The following is a 23,238-nucleotide window of genomic DNA, read 5'->3' as shown; positions in this document are numbered from 1 at the left end:
AGGGCGCAGCTTACATTGTTATGAGCAACGATCTGATTGGTTGATGAAGACAACCATTTGTTTCCATAGTAACACGTGCTTTGACCTTACCTTCAATGTCTTCTCCATCACTTTAGGCAGTCCTATATGGCTGCAATGTACAAAGCATAACCAATGTAATGTTCAGTTCAATGGACTTTATTGCATACCCACTTATGGAGGATTCAATAGGTGGTCTAAAAAAATAAAACCATATTATTTATCAGCCATCTTGTTTTCCTTGTGATCACATGACAGTTTCAGTTGTCAGAGGATTGTTGGAGTCCGAGTGTTCAGATTCTCCCTGATCAGTGATCCCAGTTGTGCCAAACAGGCTCCGTAGACTTATAGCGGAGCCCATCTAGTGCAACTGGTTAGAGATCAATGCAAGCGGGTAGGGGTACTCCGCCCCAAGACATCTTATCCCCTATCCAAAGGATATGGGATAAGATGTCTGATCACGGGGGTAGTATGACAGCTGTCGGGGGGGGGGGGGGGGGGGGAATACCAGGAGAAAAAATACAGCGTGCAGCGTCTTTTTCTCCCACTGAAAAACAAGGGCGTCCAATGGACCCCATTGACTATAATGGGGTCCATTGGGACCTGTTGTGCATAGTCAAAACGACTGCCGTCAAAACTCCCCCCCAAAAAAGTGTGACAGTTGTTCTTGACGGGGCGCAGTGGCTGTGTGAAAGAAGCCTAACCAGAGCCTGAACAACTGCAGGAAAGATGAGATCAGCTACAGCGTCTCGGTATGTGTCCAGTTCATAGTGATGTCGCTTTAATGACTGTGCAATGTAAAAGGTAGCTTTTTAGCCATGAGTGTTGTAGCCAGTCCTGTTGAAAAAGAATAGCAGGGCTGAAAATAACTTTGTAACCCAGCACTGTAATAACTGATGGACTAGACATTTGGGAAGGTTCTAATGTAGTGAGACTTGTCTAGAAAATAACCTGTGTTGCTTCCTCCCCTTTAAGTTAGTACTGGGGGAGACGAGTTTGAACGGTAGTTGGAAGTCATTGAAAAGATGGTTGTTTTGCAGATGGCATTGAGATTTAACATCAAATCAGAATCTTTGTTTCATCATCTCCAGGTATTCTGAAAGAAATGAAGGATTACATCAAGAAGTGCAGCAAATGTCAGGAAAAGGCTGACCGCTCCCGCTCTTCCAATGATCCCTCCGAAATGTTGGAGGAGTTTGGACTTGAAGTGCATTCAGACAGCAATGAAACAGATGATGAACTCAGCAACTCCACATCTGGAGCCAACGCAGATCCTAAGTCTTTAAAAAAGAAGGCGGTGGCAAAGCATGAACTGGTTTTTGTACGTGCTCTGAATTATAAATTTTATTTTTATTTTGTAACTGTGGTCTGTGTTCTTGACACATTTACTCTAATGTATTTTAAAGGCTTTCCTGAGATGTTGAAATTGACCTATACTTTTAGGCTCAAACTCCATACCCCTAGCCCAAATGATCAGCTGACTGAATGTAACATGGCTGCAGTACCAGGCACAGCCACTACAAATTGTACAGTACAATGAATGAGACTTGGCAATCACTGGAGCACTGCAGGCCTCTCAATCAGTTGACTGTTGGGAGGTGCCAAGAGTCAGACCACCACTAATCTGATTTAGTATTTTCAAGGATACCCTTAAAGGGTACTCCGGTGATAAGATGCCTGATCGTGCATGCAGTACCCCAGTTAAAATCAGTCCCCGGAGCATGTTCACTCCTGGTCTGATTACCGGCGACCACTGGGCAGGCGGCGTGTGAAGTCACGCTCCGCCCCTCAATACAAGCCTACGCTGTCACGCCCCCTCCCATAGGCTTGCATTGAGGGGCGGAGCGTGACATCACACGGGGGCAGAGGCGTGACGTCACACACTGCCTGCCCTGTGGTCGCCGGTAATAAGACCCGGAGCAAATATGCTCTGGGGACTGATTTTGATTAGGGTGCTGCATGCAAGATCACGGGGGTCACCAGTGGCGGGACCCCCACGATCAGGCATCTTATCCCCTATTCTTTGGATAGGTGATAAGATGTCTAAATGCTGGAGTACCCCTTTAAAAGCTCCATCATTACTCATGAAGATGATATGCAGACCTCCTGTATTTTAAGAATGTCTTCACTTTTTTTTCTGTTAGGTTGACAGTAAAGGAATAGTAAAACAGTCCTCTCTTAAGCACGGCCAGGCAGTACTGGATCAGTTAAACCAGCAGAGGATTGCTAACCAATTCTGTGATGTGACATTGCTCATAGAAGGAGAGGAATACAAGGCTCATAAGTCAGTTCTGGCAGCCAGCAGCGAGTACTTCAGAGAGCTCTTCATTGAAAAAGGAGCAGTCTCGAGCCATGAAGCTTTTGTGGATCTTTCAGGTAAAAGCTTTGCTTCGATAAGTTAATGTGAATTGCTGACAAATTAAGGTAAAATATTTGCATATTGTTAGTGTAGAGATATTTTCCCTGCATCAGGGATGTGGAAATCCTATCCCCCGACGCCCGGGACAAGTAGTTTTGGGCGCCGAGCAGGTGAATTGTTCATAGATTTAGCCCTGTATCGCGCTAGCAGGGACAGACCGACGTCCCCCTTATTTTCTTTAATGCCGGTGTGAGGTGCAGGAGCCGATGCAAGTCTGCACCTCACACCGGCGCTCAGAGTGTATGGAGGGGGCGGTGGCGGCCCCCAGCTGATTTCAGTAGCCGGGGGCCGCTGCTCAGAGCCCCCCCCCCCCAGCCGGTGTGAGGGGATCTCACCTCACAGCTGAGCCCAAGCAGAGCCAGAGGTCGCACGTCTGCTGGAGATGATTAAGCCACGCCCCCTCATCCCCCCCCCCCTCCCGGAGGATGGAGAGCGCAGCTCTGCATAACACAGGAAGATGGGGAGAATGAGGACGTACACAGCTCCTCCCTCCCCCGCTCTGTCTACACAGGACCTAATTCATCACGGGGAAGTTTCAAGTATTCACAGGGGGAAACACAGAGCGGGGGGAGGGGAGAAGACGTGTGTGAGGAGACTGCACTGCACGGGCTGGGGATTTCACCTCACACCGGCTCAGGTGAGGAGGCCGAGCATGCAAGTGGCGGGAAGGGTGGTTGTATATGTATGTAATGTATGATTAGGGGGTGTATGTATGATGTGTGCATATGTATGTGTCATGTGTATATGTGTATGGTTGTGTATGATGTGGGGTGGGCAGCGGCAGGTGTATGTATAATGTGTGCATATGTATGGTGTATGTGTCATGTGTATATATGATGTGTGTATGGTGTATGTGTGTATGTAATGTATGATGTGGGGGGGGGGCAGCAGCGGGTGTATTTATGATGTCTATGTATGATGTATGTAATGTATGATATAGGGGTCAGTGGCCGGTGTATGTATGTGTGCATATGTATGGTGTATGTGTCATGTGTATATGTAATGTATGATATAGGGGGCAGTAGCAGGGGTATATATGATGTCTGTATGATGTGTATGTAATGTATGATATAGGGGGCAGCGGCAGGTGTATGTATGATGTGTGCATATGTATGGTGTATATTTATGGTCTGAGTGTATGTATGTGTATATAAGATGTGTGTATGTAATGTATGATGGGGGGCAGCCGCGGGTGTATGTAGGTATGTATGATGTGTCTATGTATGATGTATGATATAGGGGGCAGCGGCCCGGTGTATGTATATGTGTATGTATGATGTGTATGCTTGTATGTTTTGTACAGGGGCGGACTGACAAGTGCTGCCAGCAGTTGTGCTATCTAATTTTATTTATTTTTTGTGGTTTCTGGCCACCCGCACTAAATTGCACCCCCAGAATCCCGCCCCCTTCATACTCGCCCGACAACCAAGAGCCCCACAGATGCACGCAAACACGCCCGAACCAAAACTACAACTCCCAGCATGTTGCACCGTAACCTAAACTGTAGAACTATAAAGTGTAACATGCTGGGAGTTGTAGTTTTGGTTCGGGTCAGCTGCATAGCCATAGGCTGCATCAGGGCATGCTGGGTGTTGTAGTTACTAACTGTAATTCCCAGTATTCCTTGACACATCCTATGGCTCTGCAGCTGACACAAACCAAAACTACAACTCCCAGCATGTTACACAATAACCTTAACTGTCCTACTGTACAGTGCAACATGCTGCAACACCCACACACCCATAGGCTGTATCAGGGCATGCTGGGTGTTGTAGTTATCTAGTAACTAAATGCAATTTCCAGCATTTTCTGACACCTAAATTAGAGTAAATAAAATGCACCATATAAACTGGAGAAGCAGAACCCCCCCCAGTAACACAGCGCTGTTCACTGTTACCCAATCAAAAGACTCCATATATAAGTCCCTATGAAGACTGAAAAATAGTGATTAAAATATTTTAAGAAGTGCGTATATATGTGAATGAGCCCCTTTCCTAATAAAAGTTCCGATAATAAATGGTTCCGGGTTTCTGGGCTTGCCTCGGTTGTAAAAGGAGCTACAGCTCTCCCTCCGCTAATAGCCCGGCATGCTGCGATCACCGTGGCCGCTATTAAACCATTAGATCACCGCTGTTAAAGTTGACAGCAGTGTCTAAAGGGATCTTATATCCATCCCTGGTGGTCTAGTGGGGGGGATCGTATTATTTTGGTTGAAATTATTTTATCTACCAGGACAAGTGGATTTTCTTGAGGGACAAGTAGATTGTGTTCCGCTTTCGTCCCTTGGACAAGTAGTTTTTTAAATTTATTTCCACACCCCTGCTGCATAGTATATGATGTCGCATTGCTAAGATATGCCATCACATATGGATCCCTAAAATACATTTTACGTCACATTGCCATGTTGTAACCAGGTATTTTGTGGTACCTGCACAGAGCCAGGTTAGAAGTGGGGTTGTGCAGGTGCCAAATCCAAAGGGACTACTGTGCTCCAGGATACCTTTTTTATTTTTTATTTATTTATTTATTTATTTTTTTTAGTGAATTGTGGGGCGTCCAGTAGTTGGTTTTTAAATCATGTTTAGTTTTTAAAGCAAAACGTGTCAAGTTCGCACCTGGAAAATGTGTAAAGTAAGGTAATATTATTTAGCCAATGTCTAACATCTCAGGCAACTGTGCATATTGAAAGTGGTCTGTTAGAGTGGTGGTCTTCTCAGAGAATAGCTACTATACACAGGCTTTGAATGCAATCTGTCAGCATCCCTACCTTAGGGCATAAACCTGGTCACAGGGACCCTCATATTTTTCTTTATAGTTGCCATGTGCCTGATAAAATACTCAGTTAATCACAGTGGACTGAGTGAGTGCACACTCAGTAGTCTGCAATATTAATGAGCTGCCACTCTGGCACCACCGATAACAGATAAATAGTAGATCAGTAGTTGTCTTCTCAATGGGATTTCTTTACATGCCAGTGACAGATCTGTCCTTTTTACTATTAAAATGTATCTACTGAGATATGTTCACATTATTACTATTTATTTAGTTTCTTTCATTTCTAGGATTCTGCAAGGCCAGTTTCCTGCCCCTGCTAGAGTTTGTTTACACCTCTGAACTGTGCTTTGATTTCTCCAGCATGGCAGAACTGGTAATGCTGGCACGACACCTCTTCATGCATGAAGTGTTAGAAATCTGTGAGTATGTGCATAAACAAATGGAAGAAAAGCAGCTCACTTTGTTTCAGAAAGGAGAAGTTCAAACTGTATCTTCAGAAGAGAACGTGCAGGTTGTCCGGTTGGAAGAGAGTGAGAATGTAGGCATGCCAAAATTGACTGTTGTAAAGGAGGTGCTGTGTACCCAACAGATTCTAACCCTGGAAAATATCAATTGTCAAGCTACGGAAGAAATTCTAGTAAGTGCTGCTCACCAGCCATTGTCTGTGGATGCCACTATACAACTAACCAATGACAGTGAACTTCCAGTTGGCTCTGTTGGTGGCACCAAGGTCAGCTCTGTTGATGGCACTACAGCAATTTACATTTCAAATTCCACTTCAGACCAGCAGCCTACAGTTCTTTTTCCTACCATCATTGATGTGTCATCTGTTGAACCCCAGCAATCCGTAGAAATAATCCAAGAAGTTGTAACATCTGAAGTGCTAACTTCTGAATCAGCAGAAATTCAGCCATCTGTCACTAGTGTCCATGGACCTGAATTACAGGAGGTGCCTAGCCATGAAGGAGTTGACGAGGAACCGACAGACTTATCTAGAAATACTGTACACTCAGAAATGACAGATCCTGTTGGTGCACAGGGATCACCTAGTGTGGATATGGATGCAGATGGTAATATTAATGAGCAAAAGGAACTCAAATCAAAGTCTAAAGAAAGCCTAAAGAGGAAACGTGGTAAGCTGCCAAAGTGTAAATCACCAGCTGTTGAAGGAAGTGCCTCTGTCCCAACAATACCAGATGTCGATAAAACATGTAGTGAAAGAACTACTAGTAACAGTGCCAGCTCCCCCATTGTGGGCAGTCAGACCTCTGGAGCAGATACTGCAACATCTGAGAGTCCAGGCTCTTCAGAAACAGACCCCTATAAAAGCAAGTTACGAGAGCGCTCTGTTGAAGAAGGTGGATACATTCAGTTGCACAGAGGCAAAGAAAAGAAAAACTTCAATAAAAAAGCAGTCCCCAAGTCTGCAGTACAGCAGGTACGTGTTTGAACCAACATTTTCTTCTTTGTTTTAAATGGGCACTGTCAGATATAAAAACCTTTTCATATGTTGTAAATCTTGGCAAAACAATAGTTTTCCTAATATACTCAACATATTGGGGGAGATTTATCAAAACCTGTCCTGAGGAAAAGTTGCTGTGTTGCCCATAGCAACCAATCAGATTGCTTCTTTCATTTTGCACAGGCCTTTTCAAAAATGATAGAATCGATCTGATTGGTTGCTATGGGCAACTCAGCAACTTTTCCTCAGGACAGGTTTTGATAAATCTCCCCCCATTGTCTTTGATTGTAGAGCACAGACAATCTCCAAAAATCATTGTGTGTGTCTGTGTTTACACAGCATAAAACCAGAGAGGAAAGGATTACAGAGCAGGGCTTCCAGACTCCCAAAAACAGTGAGTCAGCAGAGTGAGGGACAGGAGGAGGGACATGCTCCCTCCCTTTTGACAAGATGGAAAAGACAGTGGGGTGAATATTCAAAAACTTGTGTTATTAGGGCTCTTTATTTTGCTCCTTTTAAAGAGTGTTAACCAGCTCAGCGCAGCTCCCTGCCTTTCAATCAGACAGCTGGGAGTGCTGTGCTCACTCTCATACCCCACTGGGCTCTGTACACTTAGGTCAAGCGGGGCTCTGCAAATCATCCCCCCAGCAGGCTTCTGTGACGTAGCGCTGGGGCATGCCCACATCCTCCTACAACACACTATGTGAGCAAAAAGATAGGTAAGGTACAGAGCTTTTTAAAGCTTTTAATACATTTTTAAGGGCAGGGGGGTGTTACGAGTAGTTAGGGAACATAGCCTGAGTTAGTTTAGAAAAGTTTATTTAGTGACAGGTACTCTTTAAGCAAATGTGGTGCTAAATTCTTTGAATATCCCCCTCCCTGTGAGCACTGTTAATATGCAATTTTTTTTTGTGAAATATCGGTCATAGTTAACTCCTTGGACGGAGGGTTTTTTCATTTTTTCCTCCTTACCTTTTAAAAATCATAACCCTTTCAATTTTGCACCTAAAAATCTATATGATGGCTTATTTTTTGCGCCACCAATTCTACTTTGTAATGACATCAGTCATTTTACCCAAAAATCTATGGCGAAACGGAAAAAAAAAAAATCATTGTGTGACAAAATTGAAGAAAAAAAACTCCATTTTGTAACTTTTGGGGGCTTCCGTACGCAGTAAATTTTTCGGTAAAAATGACACCTTCTCTTTATTCTGTAGGTCCATACGATTAAAATGATATCGGGGGAGATTTATCAAAACCTGTCCAGAGGAAAAGTTGCCCATAGCAACCAATCAGATCGCTTCTTTCATTTTTAACAAGGCATCTGCAAAATGAAAGAGGTGATCTGATTGGTTGCTATGGGCATCTGGGCAACTTTTCCTTTGCACAGGTTTTGATAAATCTCCCCCATCCTACTTATATAGATTTGATTTTGTCGTACTTCTGGAAAAAAACAGAACTACATGCAGGAAAACTTATACGTTTAAAATTGTCATCTTCTGACCCCTATAACTTTCATTTGTCTGTGTACGGGGTGGTATGAGGGCTGATTTTTTGCGCTGTGATCTGAAGTTTTATAGCGGTACCATTTATATGTGTTGATTGGACTTTTTGAAATATTTTTATTCATTTTTTTTCATGATATAAAAAGTGACCAAAAATACGCTATTTTGGACTTTGGAATTTTTTTGCACGTACGCCATTGACCCTGCAGTTTAATTAACAATATATTTTTTTATAACTCTGACATTTCCGCATGCGGCAATACCACATATGTTTATTTACACATTTATTTATTTATTTATTTATTTATTTTTTTAATGAGAAAGGGGGGGGGGGGTGATTCAAAATGTTATTAGGGAAGGGGTTAAATGATCTTTATCCCCCATAGGGGGCTATAACACTGCACACACTGATCTTTTACATTGAGCATAGGAAACCATTGATCAATGATTCTGCCGCTTGACTGCTCATGCCTGGATCTCAGGCACTGAGCAGTCATTCGGCGATAGGACACCAGGAGGCAAGGTAAGGAACGCTCCTGCTGTGTCACAGCTGTTCGGGATGCCGCGATTTCACCGTGGACATCCCGAACAGCCCTCTGAGCGAACCTGCAATGATTTACTTTCACTTTAGACGCGGCATTCAACTTTGAACGCCGCGTCTAAAGGGTTAATAGCGCGCAGCACCGCGATCAGCCATGGGTTAGCCATGCCATGGCCCCATGTTATAGAACGGGAGCGGACTCATGATGTACCAGTACGTCATGGGTCCTTAAGGGGTTAAATAAAATGTACATGATTAGGAGGAGGTACTGAGTAACGTATAACAGGGTTTTTTTGGGGGGGGCAATCTGACAGGTACGCTTTAAGAGTTATTTCCATTGTATGAAGAATTGTTATATACCATGAAGGGATCGACCGATATGTTTTTAAAAAAAAATTTTTTTTAGGGCCGATACCGATAATCTGTGGAGGTTAGGGCCGATAGCCGATAATTTATACCGATATTCCGGTATAAGTTATCGGCTATTTATCCCCCCTCCCCCGCTGCAGATCATTGATTTAAACTGCAGCGGCTTTTGCGGTGCCATAGGCCGCCGCTGCCACCCGCTTCTCTCCCCCTGCCTGTCCGGGGGTCCTGAGTCCTATCACAGACACCGCACCCCCCACCGTACTGCCCCGGCCCCACTGCCTCCCCAATCCCCAGTTTTATAATTACCTGTTCCCGGGGTCCACTCTACATCTGGCTCCGGTGGCATCCTCCTGAGCTGTCACTGTGCGCACTGACGGTGACGTCGCGTCACGTCACTCGTCATTGTGCACAGCGCAGGAGCCAGAAGTAGCGTGGACCCCCGGAAACAGGTAACTATAAAACCGGGGATGGGGGGGGGGGGGGGTGGATGCGACGCAGTGTGGTGGATCGTGGGTGGGGGGGGGGGGGGGGGCGGCGGTCGCGTTGTAACGCCCAAAATCGTGAATATTGGCTAATAATATTGGCCAAACCAATAATCGGTCGATCCCTAATACCATGAATATGCCATAAGGTTTTAATCAGTGGTGGTCCAACTTATGGAATTGCACCATTCCTGAGCAAGCTCAATAGGGGCTGCAGCATGGTGGCCTGATGAATATTTTCTGCACAGTAACACTTTCAGCCCCCACCTGTTGAGGGGATATCAGTCAGCTCCACTCAATTGTATGAAACTGGGCTGTAGTTTCCCTGCACTTTGGGTGATTTTGGAGGAAAATATTGGAAATAGGCTGCAGTACTATATAAAGAGACAGCAGATCCTAGACATATACAAAGTCCAGTAAGTGCGGATGAGCTAGCACTCCTGGTGCTCCCTACTGTCTGATAGCACTCCGCTGTACTCTCTCCTGTCCTATCAGACAGGAGAGAGCACAGAGGACTGCTATCAGACAGGAGAGGGCACAGAGTAGTGCTGTCAGCCAGGAGAGAGCGCAGAGGAGTGCTGTCAGCCAGGAGAGAGCACAGAGGAGTGCTGTCAGCCAGGAGAGAGCACAGAGGAGTGCTGTCAGCCAGGAGAGAGCACAGAGGAGTGCTGTCAGCCAGGAGAGAGCACAGAGGAGTGCTGTCAGCCAGGAGAGAGCACAGAGGAGTGCTGTCAGCCAGGAGAGAGCACAGAGGAGTGCTGTCAGCCAGGAGAGAGCACAGAGGAGTGCTGTCAGCCAGGAGAGAGCACAGAGGAGTGCTGTCAGCCAGGAGAGAGCACAGAGGAGTGCTGTCAGCCAGGAGAGAGCACAGAGGAGTGCTGTCAGCCAGGAGAGAGCACAGAGGAGTGCTGTCAGCCAGGAGAGAGCACAGAGGAGTGCTGTCAGCCAGGAGAGAGCACAGAGGAGTGCTGTCAGCCAGGAGAGAGCACAGAGGAGTGCTGTCAGCCAGGAGAGAGCACAGAGGAGTGCTGTCAGCCAGGAGAGAGCACAGAGGAGTGCTGTCAGCCAGGAGAGAGCACAGAGGAGTGCTGTCAGCCAGGAGAGAGCACAGAGGAGTGCTGTCAGCCAGGAGAGAGCACAGAGGAGTGCTGTCAGCCAGGAGAGAGCACAGAGGAGTGCTGTCAGCCAGGAGAGAGCACAGAGGAGTGCTGTCAGCCAGGAGAGAGCACAGAGGAGTGCTGTCAGCCAGGAGAGAGCACAGAGGAGTGCTGTCAGCCAGGAGCGAGCACAGAGGAGTGCTAGCCCACCCTCACTTACTGGACTTTGTCCATGCCTATGCTTCAACTTGAATAAAGCCATGATTTTTTAAGCCATAATTTTTATAAAAAGGAAATAAAATTTTCTTAGGAAGTAAATTAGATCGGTTAATGTTTTGCCAAGATATACAACATATAAAAGGTTTTTGAATCTGACAGTGCCCATTTAAATGCCATTCCAAGGTCTTCATGTGTGTAAGATAGGACAAACATATTGTACAGCTTTGCCCAGTATAATGCTCTATGAATAATGTGAAATGAACATCCTACTATTATCATTGACGGTAATGCAACATCTCTGCGCTACTCTGGTTGAATACCCATTCTTGCAATTCTCTATATTTATTTGCCTTACAACTGTGTTCCCATTTAATCAGTATATTCATATTTAATATCCACCTTGCTCAAAAGGAACATAAAATAAAGTTGAGTTCCCTAACTATTGTATTGCATCTACTGATCTGGACTTGCAGCCTACAACATGAGCTGTGCTCCTTATGTTATACTGTGTGTTACAGTGCATTCTGGAAGGAATGGTATCTGCTGTGAAGTACCATAGATTACTGGTTGCAGCTAGAAGGACAAGACCTGGCTCATAATGTCTGTTACTCAGGATTAGTACATAATAATCTTAGCAACACTGCAAATGCATTGCTTTATTATGTATAATTCATTCATATGTAAAATACTGCTTAAATGTGAACCTACACTTGATGTGTTGTATAAAACATGTTCCTATTTTATTGATGTAAATGATTTTCCCTTCTTTTAAGGCTGCTAGGAAATTGGTGGAGAGGGGGAAAAAAAGAATGATGCCACCTAAAAAAGAAGCCCCACAGGCAGAAGAGGAGCACAAGTGTAAGGAATGCGGAATGGTGTTTCTGCGCAAGTATGCACTTATCATGCACAGTATGAAGCATGACCGCATTAAAGAATTCAGGTGCCCGGTAAGTCACATAGTTATGTTAATGTCCCATACTTCATGACCTGGCTTTACATGACCAGCCACTCATATTAATGATCACAATGTATTGATAAACTTCCTCTGCAAGAGAAAGTAATGCCCGCTGTGGCCATGGGTTGGAGATGGCAGATCCACATGTAGTTTTTTTTTAGTTTTTTTTTTTTTTACAGTCAACAAGGAAAAGATATGCAGTAGTTCACATGAGATATTTTTAATGTCTTATAGTTGTGCAAGAAGGAGTTCCAGTACAGAGCATCATTACGTGCCCATTTGATCAGACATTCTCGTAAAACCGAGCCAGTAGCCTCAGAAACGGAAGCAGCCAAAGGAAGGACCAAACGACAATATATATGTGACATCTGTGGACGAACCCTCCCAAAAATGTGCTCTTTGAGACTACATATGCTCAAACATACTGGTGTGAAGCCACATGTATGCCAGGTAAGTTTGGGGCTCCATTGGAAATGTCATACATAATCGTAGTGCACACGTGAATTGTGAAGACTAAAGTCCAGTCATTCTGAGCCCATGTTTATCTGAACCAATGTATCTCATGGTCTGGGTGGCCCTATGTATTCAGCACTTTCTGCCCTAAGGATGGGCACTTCACAATAGTTACGTTCATATCTGTTGTGTGTGAATGTGGTGTCATAAATGGTGTTTGCTACTCTGCTCAAAAAAATAAAGGGAACACTAAGGTAACACATCCTAGATCTGAATGAATGAACTAATGAAATATTTTCGTCTTGACATAGCTGAATGTGCTGACAACACAATTACACACACACACAAATTATCAATGGAAATCAAATTTATCAACCCATAGAGGTCTGAATATGGAGTCACATTCAAAATCAAAGTGGAAAACCACACTACAGGCTGATCCAACATTGTGTAATGTCCTTAAAATAAGTAAAAATGAGGCTCAGTAGTGTGTGTGGCCTCCACGTGCCCGTATGACCTCCCTACAACGCCTGGGTATACTCCTGATGAGGTGTCAGATGGTCTCCTGAGGGATGTCCTCCCAGACCTGGACTAAAGCATCTGCCAACTCCTGAACAGTCTGGTGCATGGAGCGAGACATGATGTCCCAGATGTGCTCAATTGGATTCAGGTTTGGGGAATGGGCGGGCCAGTCCATAGCATCAATGCCTTCCTCTTGCAGGAACTGCTGACACACTCCAGCCACATGAGGTCTAGCATTGTCTTGCATTAGGAGGAACCCAGGACCAACCGCACCAGCATATGGTCTCGCAAGGGGTCTGAGGATCTCATCTCGGTACCTAATGGCAGTCAGGCCACCTCTGGCAAGCACATGGAGGGCTGTGTGGCCCCCCAAAGATATGCCACCCCACCGCCAAACCAGTCTTGCTGGAGGATGTTGCAGGCAGCAGAACATTCTCCACGGTGTCTCCAAACTCTGTCACGTCTGTCACATGTGCTCAGTGTGAACATGCTTTCATCTGTAAAGAGCACAGGGGGCTAGTGGCGAATTTGTTAATCTTGGTGTTCTCTGGCAAATGCCAAACGTCCTGCTCGGTGTTGGGCTGTAAGCACAACCCCCACCTGTGGATGTCGGGCCCTCATACCACCTTCATGGAGTCTATTTCTGACCGTTTGAGTTGACACATGCACATTTGTGGCCTGCTGGAGGTCATTTTGCCGGGCTCTGGCAGTGCTTCTCCTGCTCCTCCTTGCACAAAGGTGGAGGTAGCGGTCCTGCTGCTGGGTTGTTACCCTCCTATGGCCTCCTCCACGTCTCCTGATGTACTGGCCTGTCTCTTGGTAGTGCCTCCATGCTCTGGACACGCTGACAGACACAGCAATCCTTCGTGCCACAGCTCACATTGATGTGCCATCCTGGATGAGCTGCACTACCTGAGCCACTTGTATGGATTGTAGACTCAGTCTCATGCTACCACTAGAATGGAAGCCCCGCCAGCATTCAAAAGTGACCAAAACATCAACTAGGAACCATAGAAACTGAGAAGTGGTCTGTGGTCACCAGCTGCATTGGGGGGTGTCTTGCTAATTGCTTAATTGTCTTGCTAATTGCCTATAATTTCCACCTGTTGTCTGTTCCATTTGCACAACGGCATGTGAAATTGATTGTCAATCAGTGTTACTTCCTGAGTGGACAGTGTCATTTCACAGAAGTGTGATTGACTTGGAGTTAGGCTGGGTTCACACTGCGGAATCTCCGAGCAGAATTTCTACTGGAGATTGAACCGGCAGCACTAGGACCATGTGGACTGCATTACCATCCCCATAGATGGCTATGCATTTCTAGGTGGATCTTTTGAGAGATCTTCTCAGAAATGCATTGCCATCTATGAGGACAACAATGCAGTTCATGCGGTCCTAGTGCCGCCGGCTCGATCTCCGGCAGAAATTCTGCCCGGAGATTCCGCAGTGTGAACCCAGCCTTACATTGTGTTGTTTGTGTTCCCTTTATTTTTTTTGAGCAGTGTATTAGAAGGACTGAGATCACATGTCGTACACTCAATATTAATGAAAGTGGGGTTTTTGTCATTTTTTTTTTTTTTTTGTTTTAAGATTTGTCAGAAAACATTTACTCACAAGCACGGTTTAAAGATGCACCAGGCATTACATGAAACAAACAAACAGTTCAAGTGTCTTATGTGTGAGAAGTCTTTTGTGACAAACCGCAGTCTCCAAGAACATGTGAGCACACATACAGGTAATTTATGAATTCTATATCTGCAGCATGAGTCTTTGTATGGATATTACTATATCTGGATTGTATTTAATTCTAATTTAGTTGTTTTCACTAAATGTTTTAGGTGAAACAAAGTATCTTTGCACAATGTGTGGAAAAACTTTCCATCGAGCATCTGGCCTTAGTAAACATCTGAAGAAGCACAGGCCCAAACCTGAAGTTCGAGAATATCACTGCACTCAGTAAGGATCTGGTTGTCTCTTTTCACGATAATGCCAGTACAGATACATGCAAGGCACTTACTGAAGTTTGCAGTTTTCTTTCTACTGACTTCTATAGCCACATTGAAAATGTATATTGCATTTCCATAAAAGTTTGTAGAAACAGTTTGTAGAAGTAGTTTGTTGGCTTAGGGTGCCCATATACACCATGGTTGTGCTGCAGTAAATGCTGCACAGCAATGCTTTACAGCTAGTTGCACCACAACTGATGCGTGTTAGCCTATGGCGATCTCCGTGTAGCACCCGGCATTCTGTGCCATGCACTGCTCCAGAGACATGACGTCATTCCACACCCCCTCCATTCAGGTTTATGGGAGGGGGGGTGTGGTGTGACGTCATGTCTCAGTCTCTGGAGCAGTGCCCGACACAGAATGCCGGGTGCTGCACAGAGATCGCGGGGGGTCCCATTAGCGGGACCCCCGTGATCAGACATCTTATCCCCTATCCTTTTGGATAGGGGATAAGATGTCTAAGGCTGGAATATCCCTTTAAAATAATTTGTTTAGCAGGGACCAGGAACAGCACAGTAGCATTCTGGCATTGCTGCTGGCAGACTACATATCCCGGTAGAGGTTTAGCCTCCTCTCTTATGTGGTAAGAAGTGCCTTCCCAGGCTTGTGAGCACTGCTGCTGTGCTCAAGTCCATATATGGCCTCCACCTCTCACTGTCTGAAATGACACTTCCTTTTCACACAGTCACTGCTTATTGTATTATCAGATGAGGCTCTTAAGTCTCACTAGAGGACCATGCTATCTACTTCAAAACCAGGGAAGCATAGCTAGTGTAAATTTTCTTAGGCTGGCTTCACATCACGATTTGTGTTCGCTAAACAGATACGATTTCAGAAGCTCAAATCGTCCGAAATCCTATCTCTGCACATGTATGGGCCCATTAACTATTATGGGGCTGCGGACCCAATCGTAGTCAGCTAGTGACTACGATCTGGTCATTTTCTCAGCATGTCAGATTTTTGACACGGACTGAAAATCATGGTCTGTCTACGATCGGGTCCGCAGAATAGTTTATGGTCCCTTACATGTCCGTGCAGAGATACGATTTCAGCCGATGTGAGCTTCTGAAATCGTATCTGTTCAGCTGACACTGAAATCGTGATGTGAAGCCAGCCTTAGCAAAAGTCTTGGATGTCCCCAAGTTCTGGAGCAAAAACTCTGAAGGAGGTGAAAAGACACTCAATTGTCAAACTGTCCCAACTGCTGAGAAAATTTTCACTAGCTCCACCTTCCTGGTTCTGAAGGAGGCGCAGCACTGTACTCTAGTGAGAATCCAAAGAGCCTAATCTTATTTTAGTAACATCTGGTGATAAAATAAGCAGCACCCAGGTGGAGAGGAGTGCTTTTTTTCTATTTAGGCTTTTTAACACTTGCACAGCTACAGTTTCAGTGTAGAGTGGAGCTTGAATTCTGCTGCAGCAGCGGGTCCATTAGGGAAACTCTTTCCCACGTGTACTACATAATATTGTGTCTGTGAGGGGCCCAACCATATATAGGTTTAGTGGGAATTTGGCCATTCAGGAGAGAGACTTTACTCACTAGTAGACTGTTTGGACTATTAAAGTTAGGCCCCTTTCACACTGCCGATATGCTCCAGCAAATTCGGCCATCCAACTCCTTTTTTTTTTTTTTTTTGCAGTTTACTGGCCTTAATTTTGCCGGCAAATAACTGGTCCCGATGGACCCTATTGTATCAATAGCCGCCGTTATTTTCGGAGAGAAAAGCCGGAGAAAAAGATGGTGCAAGACGGCTTTTCTCGATCCTAAAAGAATGGGCTTCACACTGCCAGAGACAACTGGTAGAGTGAACGTAGCCATATTTTGTCCACTGTAGGTATGTTTTGGTACTTTAGCATCCTGATGTACAGTCATGGCCGTAAATGATGCCCCCCCCCCCCTAAAATTTCTCACAGAAAAGGATTGCAGGAACACATGTTTTGCTATACACATGTTTGTATTGGAATTAAACCATAAAAGGGAGGAAAAAAAGCAAATTGGACCTAATGTCACACCAAACTCCAAAAATGGGCTGGACAAAATTATTGGCACCCTTAACTTAATATTAATAACTGAAATCAGTCGTTTCCTATAACCATCAATAAGCTTCTTATACCTCTCAGACGGAATGTTGGACCACTCTTCTTTTGCAAACTGCCCCAGGTCTCTCTTATTGGAAGGGCGCCTTTTCCCAACAGCAATTTTAAGATCTCTCCACAGGTGTTATATGGGATATAGATCTGGACTCATTGGTGGCCACTTCAGAACTCTCCAGCGCTTTGTTGCCATCCATTTCTGGGTGCTTTTTACGTATGTTTGGGGTCATTGTCCTGCTGGAAGACCAAAGATCTCGGACGCAAACCCAGCTTTCTGACACTGGGCTGTACAGTGTGACCAAAAATCCATTGGTAATCCTCAGATTTCATGATGTCTTGCACACATTAAAGGCACCCAGTGCCAGAGGCCGCAAAACAACCCCAAAACATCATTGAACCTCCACCATATTTAACTGTAGGTACTGTGTTCTTTTGTTTGTAGGCCTCATTCCATTTTCGGTAACCAGTAGAATGATGTGCTTTACCAAAAAGCTCTATCTTGGTCTCATCTGTCCACAAGAGGTTTTCCCAGAAGGATTTTGGCTTACTCAAGTTCATTTTGGCAAAATGTAGTCTTGCTTTTTTATGTCTCTGTGTCAGCAGTGAGGTCCTCCAGGTTCTCCTGCCATAGCATTTCATTTAAATGTTGACGGATAGTTTGCGCTGACACTGATGCTCCCTGAGCCCTCAGGATAGCTTGAATATCTTTGGAATTTGTTTGGGGCTGCTTATTCACCATCTGGACTATCCTGCGTTGACGCCTTTCATCACCTTTTCTCTTCTGTCCACGCCCAGGGAGATTAGCTAGTGCCATGGGTTGCAAACTTCTTGATAATGTTGCGCACTGTGGACAAAGGCAAATTTAAATCTCTGGAGATGGACTTGTAACCTTGAGATTGTTGATATTTTTCCACAATTTTGGTTCTCTAACCTTCAGACAGTTCTATTCCCCTCTTTCTGTTGTCCATGCTTAGTGTGGCACATGCAGACACACAATGCAAAGACTAAGTGAACTTCTCTCCTTTATCTGCTTTCAGGTGTGATTTTTATATTGCCCACACCTGTTACTTGTCCCAGGTGAGTTTAATGGCACATCACATGCTTGAAACAATCTTATTTTTCCACAATTTTGAAAGGGTGCCAATAATTTTGTCCAGACCATTTTTGGATTTTTTTCCTCCCTTTTTTGGTTTAGTTCAAATACACTCAAAGGGAATAAACACGTGTATAGCAAAACATGTGTTACTGCAATCCTTTTCTGTGAGAAATACTTCATTTTCTAGAAAAATTTCAGGGGTGCCAACATTTTAGGCCATGACTGTATATACATTGACAGTTCAGTGACCTGGCACCTAAAGAAGGAGTCTGATATATATTCCATGCTGGCTTCCTCCTCCAACCATTAGCTGTGATTGTAGTTTCTTTAAAATATAGTGATTCATGGTTGAGTGAAGAATGCAACTCCTTCTTTTGGCACCAGCTCAAAGAACTTTTAATTGTGGTTATTTAAGAATCTCCCAAAAGCTTGAAAAAAATATATAATTTTATATTTAGCCCATACTGCCCACCCCTTTGTGTATGGACACTCTTACATGAAGGACTGTTGTTTTTTGTTGGCTATAGGTGTGAAAGAAGTTTCTCCGAAGCACGAGATCTGCAGCAGCACATGAACAAGCACCTTGGTGTGAAGCCTTTTGAGTGTGAAGTTTGTGGAAAGTGTTACAGCTGGAAGAAGGATTGGTATTCACACGTAAAATCTCATTCTGTAACAGAGCCGTATAGGTGAGGAGATTGTCTTATTCCTTCTCCAAAGTAAAATTGACTGCAGAGGAATTTGCCCTGAATTCACGCCTACCTTTATGCCTCCATATGTATCTGCATGTCTTTTTGTCTTTGTATGTGAGCACAGCAAATGTATTCTTTTTTTCATTCTCTCAGGTGTAATGTTTGTGGAAAGGAGTTCTTCGAGAAGTCATTATTCAGGAGACATGTCAATAAGGCAACCCATGGCAAGAAGGGAAGAATCAAGAGAAATATTGAGAGAGTTTGTAATCATTGTGGAAAATCCTTTACCCAGCTAAGAGAGTTTAGAAGACATGTGAACAACCATGAAGGTAAAGTAAAGACTTGTAGAGGTTTTAATATGACATTCTTGTCCGATCTTAACGAACTATAACTAGCTGTGACTATAGGAGGTTTGTAAAAGAAAAAAATAGAAAGGGAGGACCTACCCATAAGCCCTGCGCCCTCTATGATGCAGGGTACCTGTACGCCCTGTGTCCTGGACTGGTTAAAAGGCCTCTAAGAAATAAAAGAAAGCAATCTAATTGGTTGCTATGGGCAACTGCACCACTCTTCCTCTACACAGGTTTTAATCCCCCCCCCAAAATGTACTTTAAATAGTATTGTATAACACTATGCCAAAAAGGACACTGGCTAATAATCTATGAGCATAGGAGAGAGATTCCATATTTTAGACAATAAATACCTTATTTTTCGCCATATAAGACACTCTGGCATATAAGACGCACCCATTTTAAAGGAGGTAAATCTAGAAAAAAAAAAGATTCTGAACCAAATACTGTAGTAAAATATTTTATATCAGTATAGTTCCCCCACAATAGTTGGCAGTATAGTTCCCCCACAATAGTTGGCAGTATAGTTCCCCCACAATAGTTGGCAGTATAGTTCCCCCACAATGGTAGGCAGCTCCCCCCCCCCCCCCCCACACAATGGTTGGCAGTATAGTTCCCCCACAATGGTAGGCAGCTCCCCCCACAGACATACAGCTTCCAGCCATATACAGTGTACGGCTGGAGGCTGTATGTCTGTGTGCTGCCCCCACAGTGTTCCGGTCCCCGCTCCTCTGGCCCGGTGTCACAATCTACTGCTATGGTCTATGGACCATAGCAGTAGGTGCCGGGACCGGAGGAGCGGTGACCGGAACACTGAAAATTACGCGCCGCCGGTCACGGGACGTCACGGAGGTCCTCTGCGTACAACCATAGAGAGGCGGAGGATCGCAGGAAGACCGCAGGAGGACGCACATCGGCCGGGGAATGGTTCGTGACCCGCGGACATCCTTATGTCCCGTAAAGATTTTTCGGGACACAGGGATGTCCGGCATAGGAAAACCTATGATTATCTGCCCGGGCCGGCTCCTGTGTGCGGCTGCAGGCGGGGGCCGGCCAGAGCAGGTAAAAACGAATTCATGTATACTAAAAACCAGGGGGCCTCCAGCTGTTGTGAAACTACAACTACCAGCATGCCTGGACAGCCTTTGCTGGTCCGGGCATGCTGGGAGTTGTAGTTTCACAACAGCTGGAGGCACCCTGTTTTTTTTTTTAGTATACAGTTATTAGTAAATCTGTATGTTCCAGGCGTAGGGCAATAAACATAGCCGTTGTGAGGTGAAAAGTTCACCGGCGGTCATGAGGCTGCTGCGGGCGGGGAGCGGGTAGTCAGCGCTGTACCGCACCGCCGCAGCCTCTGTACTTACCGCTGACTTCCCGCTCTCGCCCGCAACAGCCTTGGGCGTATATTCGCCATATAAGATGCACCAACTTTTCCCCCCTCGTTTTGGGGAAGAAAAAGTGCGTCTTATATGGCGAAAAATATGGTATTTCCCATGAAAATGTACTTCACTGACAAGTTTTTTTTCAAGATCTTAAAGAGAGAATGGAAGCAGCCATCCTGTGTTTCAGTAGGTTTAAAAAAAAAAAGTAGTTTGCAGTGTATGATGTGTCTCCTTTCCAGGTTACAGTATATAAATATAATGACATTACATAAAAAAAATAATAATAAAGGTTTTTTTTGTTTTGTTTTTTTTAAGGTGTAAAACCATTTGAGTGCCTAACATGTGGTGTAGCCTGGGCCGATGCACGTTCCCTAAAACGACATGTGAGGACACATACAGGAGAGAGGCCGTATGTTTGCCCTGTGTGCAACGAAGCCTACATCGATGCCCGCAATCTACGAAAGCACATGACAAAGTATCATAGCAATTATATTCCTTGCAAAATTATGCTGGAGAAGGACAGTTTACAGTTTCACCACCAAGGAACCCAGGTGGAACATGCGGTCAGCTTTCTGCCAAATGACATTGTAGAGTCACAATCTGAGATTGTAACGGAGGAGATTGAGACTGTTTTAGTATCTGGAGATATGGTGGAATCAGTTGAAGAAGTTCCTAGCACTGCAGATGGTGCAGCCGTGTCTACTCTTACTGACCAAAGCATCATGCAAGTGGTTAACTATGTGTTGTCCCAACAAGGAGGGGTTAAGCTGCCTGAAGTGACTGATCACATTGAGACTGTAGAAGTGGAGGTTGGCCACGTGTCTGAGGTCCTATGACATTCTATATAAATGGATTTAGTTGTACATAATGTAGCACTTACAAGTTCTGCCAATAAAGTATGTGGCCCTTATGTGTATAGAAATATTTAAGTGGTTTGCTTATATTGTGAATTTGCACAGATTGGTTTCAAGTTCCATTCTTACAGCTATGGTTATTAAAACAAACTATACAAGTTGTAATCTTTAGAGTTTTTATTTAATATATATAATGATTTTAGGGTTTCAAACCAGAGTTCAATGAACATAAATGAATTAAACTTACACAATTGTAGTTGTTGATCTTTTATTAACCCCCATCCTGACCACCCAAAGTTTAGATTTGGTTTTTATTCTTATATATTTAAGTTCTGTTCACCTTTTGATAACATTTTTGATTTTCCACTGACCATAGTATTAGGGCTTATTTTATGCAGTAGCTGTTTTTTTTAACCTAGAATGTATTACAGGGCATAAATTATAATGTATTGTAGGGTGAGATTGGAAAATGCAATTGAGCAAATTTGTGGGGCAAACAGGTTTTACTGTACAGTACTTAAAGGGGTACTCCGCCCCTAGACATCTTATCCCCTATCCAAAGGATAGGAGATAAGATGTCAGATCGCCGGGGTCCCGCTGCTAGGGACCCCCAGGATCTCCGCTGCGGCACCCCGCTATCATTACTGCACAGAGCGAGTTTGCTCTGTTCGTAATGACGGGTGATACAGGGGCCCGAAGCCCGTCATTACGCACAGAGTGAACTCGCTCTGTGCAGTAATAGCGCGGTGCCGCAGCGGCGATCCCGGGGGTCCCCAGCAGCGGGACCCCCGGCGATCTGACATCTTATCCTTTGGATAGGGGATAAGATGTCTAGGGGCGGAGTACCCCTTAAGGACTCAGCCCATTTTGGCCTTAAGGACTCAGACAATTAAATTTTTACGTTTTCATTTTTTCCTCCTCGCCTTCTAAAAATCATAACTCTTTTATATTTTCATCCACAGACTAGTATGAGGGCTTGTTTTTTGCGCGACCAGTTGTCCTTTGTAATGACATCACTCATTATATCATAAAATGTATGGCGCAACCAAAAAACACTATTTTTGTGGGGAAATTAAAAAGAAAAACGCAATTTTGCTAATTTTGGAAGGTTTCGTTTTCACGCCGTACAATTTACAGTAAAAATGACGTGTTCTTTATTCTGAGGGTCAATACGATTAAAATGATACCCATTATTACATACTTTTATATTATTGTTGTGCTTAAAACACAAACTTTTTAACCAAATTAGTACGTTTATAATCCCTTTATTTTGATGACCTCACTTTTTATTTTTCCGTATAAGCGGCGGTATGAGGGCTCATTTTTTACGCCATGATCTGTACTTTTTTTTTAGTTCGGACATTTACGCACGCGGCGATACCAAATATGTCTATAAAATTTTTTTTTTACGCTTTTTGGGGGTAAAATAGGAAAAAATGACGTTTTACTTTTTTATTGGGAGGGATTTTTCACTTTTTTTTTACTTTTACATTTTTTGTTTACACTTGAATAGTCCCCATAGGGGACTATTCATAGCAATACCATGATTGCTAATACTGATCTGTTCTATCGGTCATCTTCTGCTCGATCTCAGACCAGAGCAGGAGACGCCGGGAGCCGGAAGGAGGAAGGTGAGGCGACCTCCGTGCGGCGTTCTGAATGATCTGATCCCCGCAGCAGCGCTGTGGGCGATCCGATCATTCATTGAAATCGCGTACTGCCACAGATGCCGGGATCTGTATTGATCCCAGCACCTGAGGGGTTAATGGCAGACGCCTGCGAGAGCAATAGGAGAGGGAGGTAGAGCCTTTGACCTGAAGGCCACACAAACATAAAATAAACTACCCCTGCACTAACCAGAGGTACTGGCTGGTAGTGTGGGGGATGCTGATCCATATGCTGCCTACCTGGTGCTCCTTCTGGCACTGACGTCTGCGCCGCCCGGCTTAA

At 44.4% G+C, this 23,238-nt stretch overlaps 1 protein-coding gene across 2 annotated transcripts; it reads left to right on the top strand.

The window, feature by feature from the left end:
- The first annotated feature begins 28 nt into the window (after window positions 1-28).
- Window positions 29-21,884, top strand: ZBTB11 (zinc finger and BTB domain containing 11). 2 transcript variants are annotated; one of them, XM_056556253.1, is made up of 11 exons: window positions 29-155; window positions 1,110-1,339; window positions 2,163-2,394; window positions 5,500-6,650; window positions 11,661-11,834; window positions 12,077-12,292; window positions 14,408-14,552; window positions 14,656-14,773; window positions 18,541-18,699; window positions 18,856-19,031; window positions 20,750-21,884. In XM_056556253.1, exons 1-11 carry the CDS (start codon window positions 44-46, stop codon window positions 21,268-21,270), a joined length of 3,234 nt encoding a protein of 1,077 aa, XP_056412228.1. In that variant the 5' UTR covers window positions 29-43; the 3' UTR covers window positions 21,271-21,884. The 2 variants fall into 2 exon arrangements, with proteins under 2 accessions (XP_056412228.1, XP_056412229.1); XM_056556254.1 differs by lacking the exon at window positions 29-155 and adding an exon at window positions 658-770 and having other exon boundaries at window positions 20,750-21,882.
- The last annotated feature ends 1,354 nt before the right edge of the window (window positions 21,885-23,238 follow it).

The sequence above is a fragment of the Hyla sarda genome, chromosome 2 (genome assembly GCF_029499605.1).
Source record: "Hyla sarda isolate aHylSar1 chromosome 2, aHylSar1.hap1, whole genome shotgun sequence".
Lineage (NCBI taxonomy): Eukaryota > Metazoa > Chordata > Amphibia > Anura > Hylidae > Hyla > Hyla sarda.
Note: the sequence above shows the minus strand (reverse complement) of the source record. Positions and strands in the feature narration are given on the sequence as shown.

What these genes read in the sequence shown, in the direction of transcription:
- ZBTB11 (XM_056556253.1), top strand. Translation starts at nt 44, where the DNA reads ATGAAGACAACCATTTGTTTCCATAGTAACACGTGCTTTGACCTTACC. An exon ending in ATGTACAAAGCATAACCAAT is followed by an intron (nt 156 to 1,109) that starts GTAATGTTCAGT and finishes CATCATCTCCAG; the next exon opens with GTATTCTGAAAGAAATGAAG. An exon ending in CCAAGTCTGCAGTACAGCAG is followed by an intron (nt 6,651 to 11,660) that starts GTACGTGTTTGA and finishes CCTTCTTTTAAG; the next exon opens with GCTGCTAGGAAATTGGTGGA.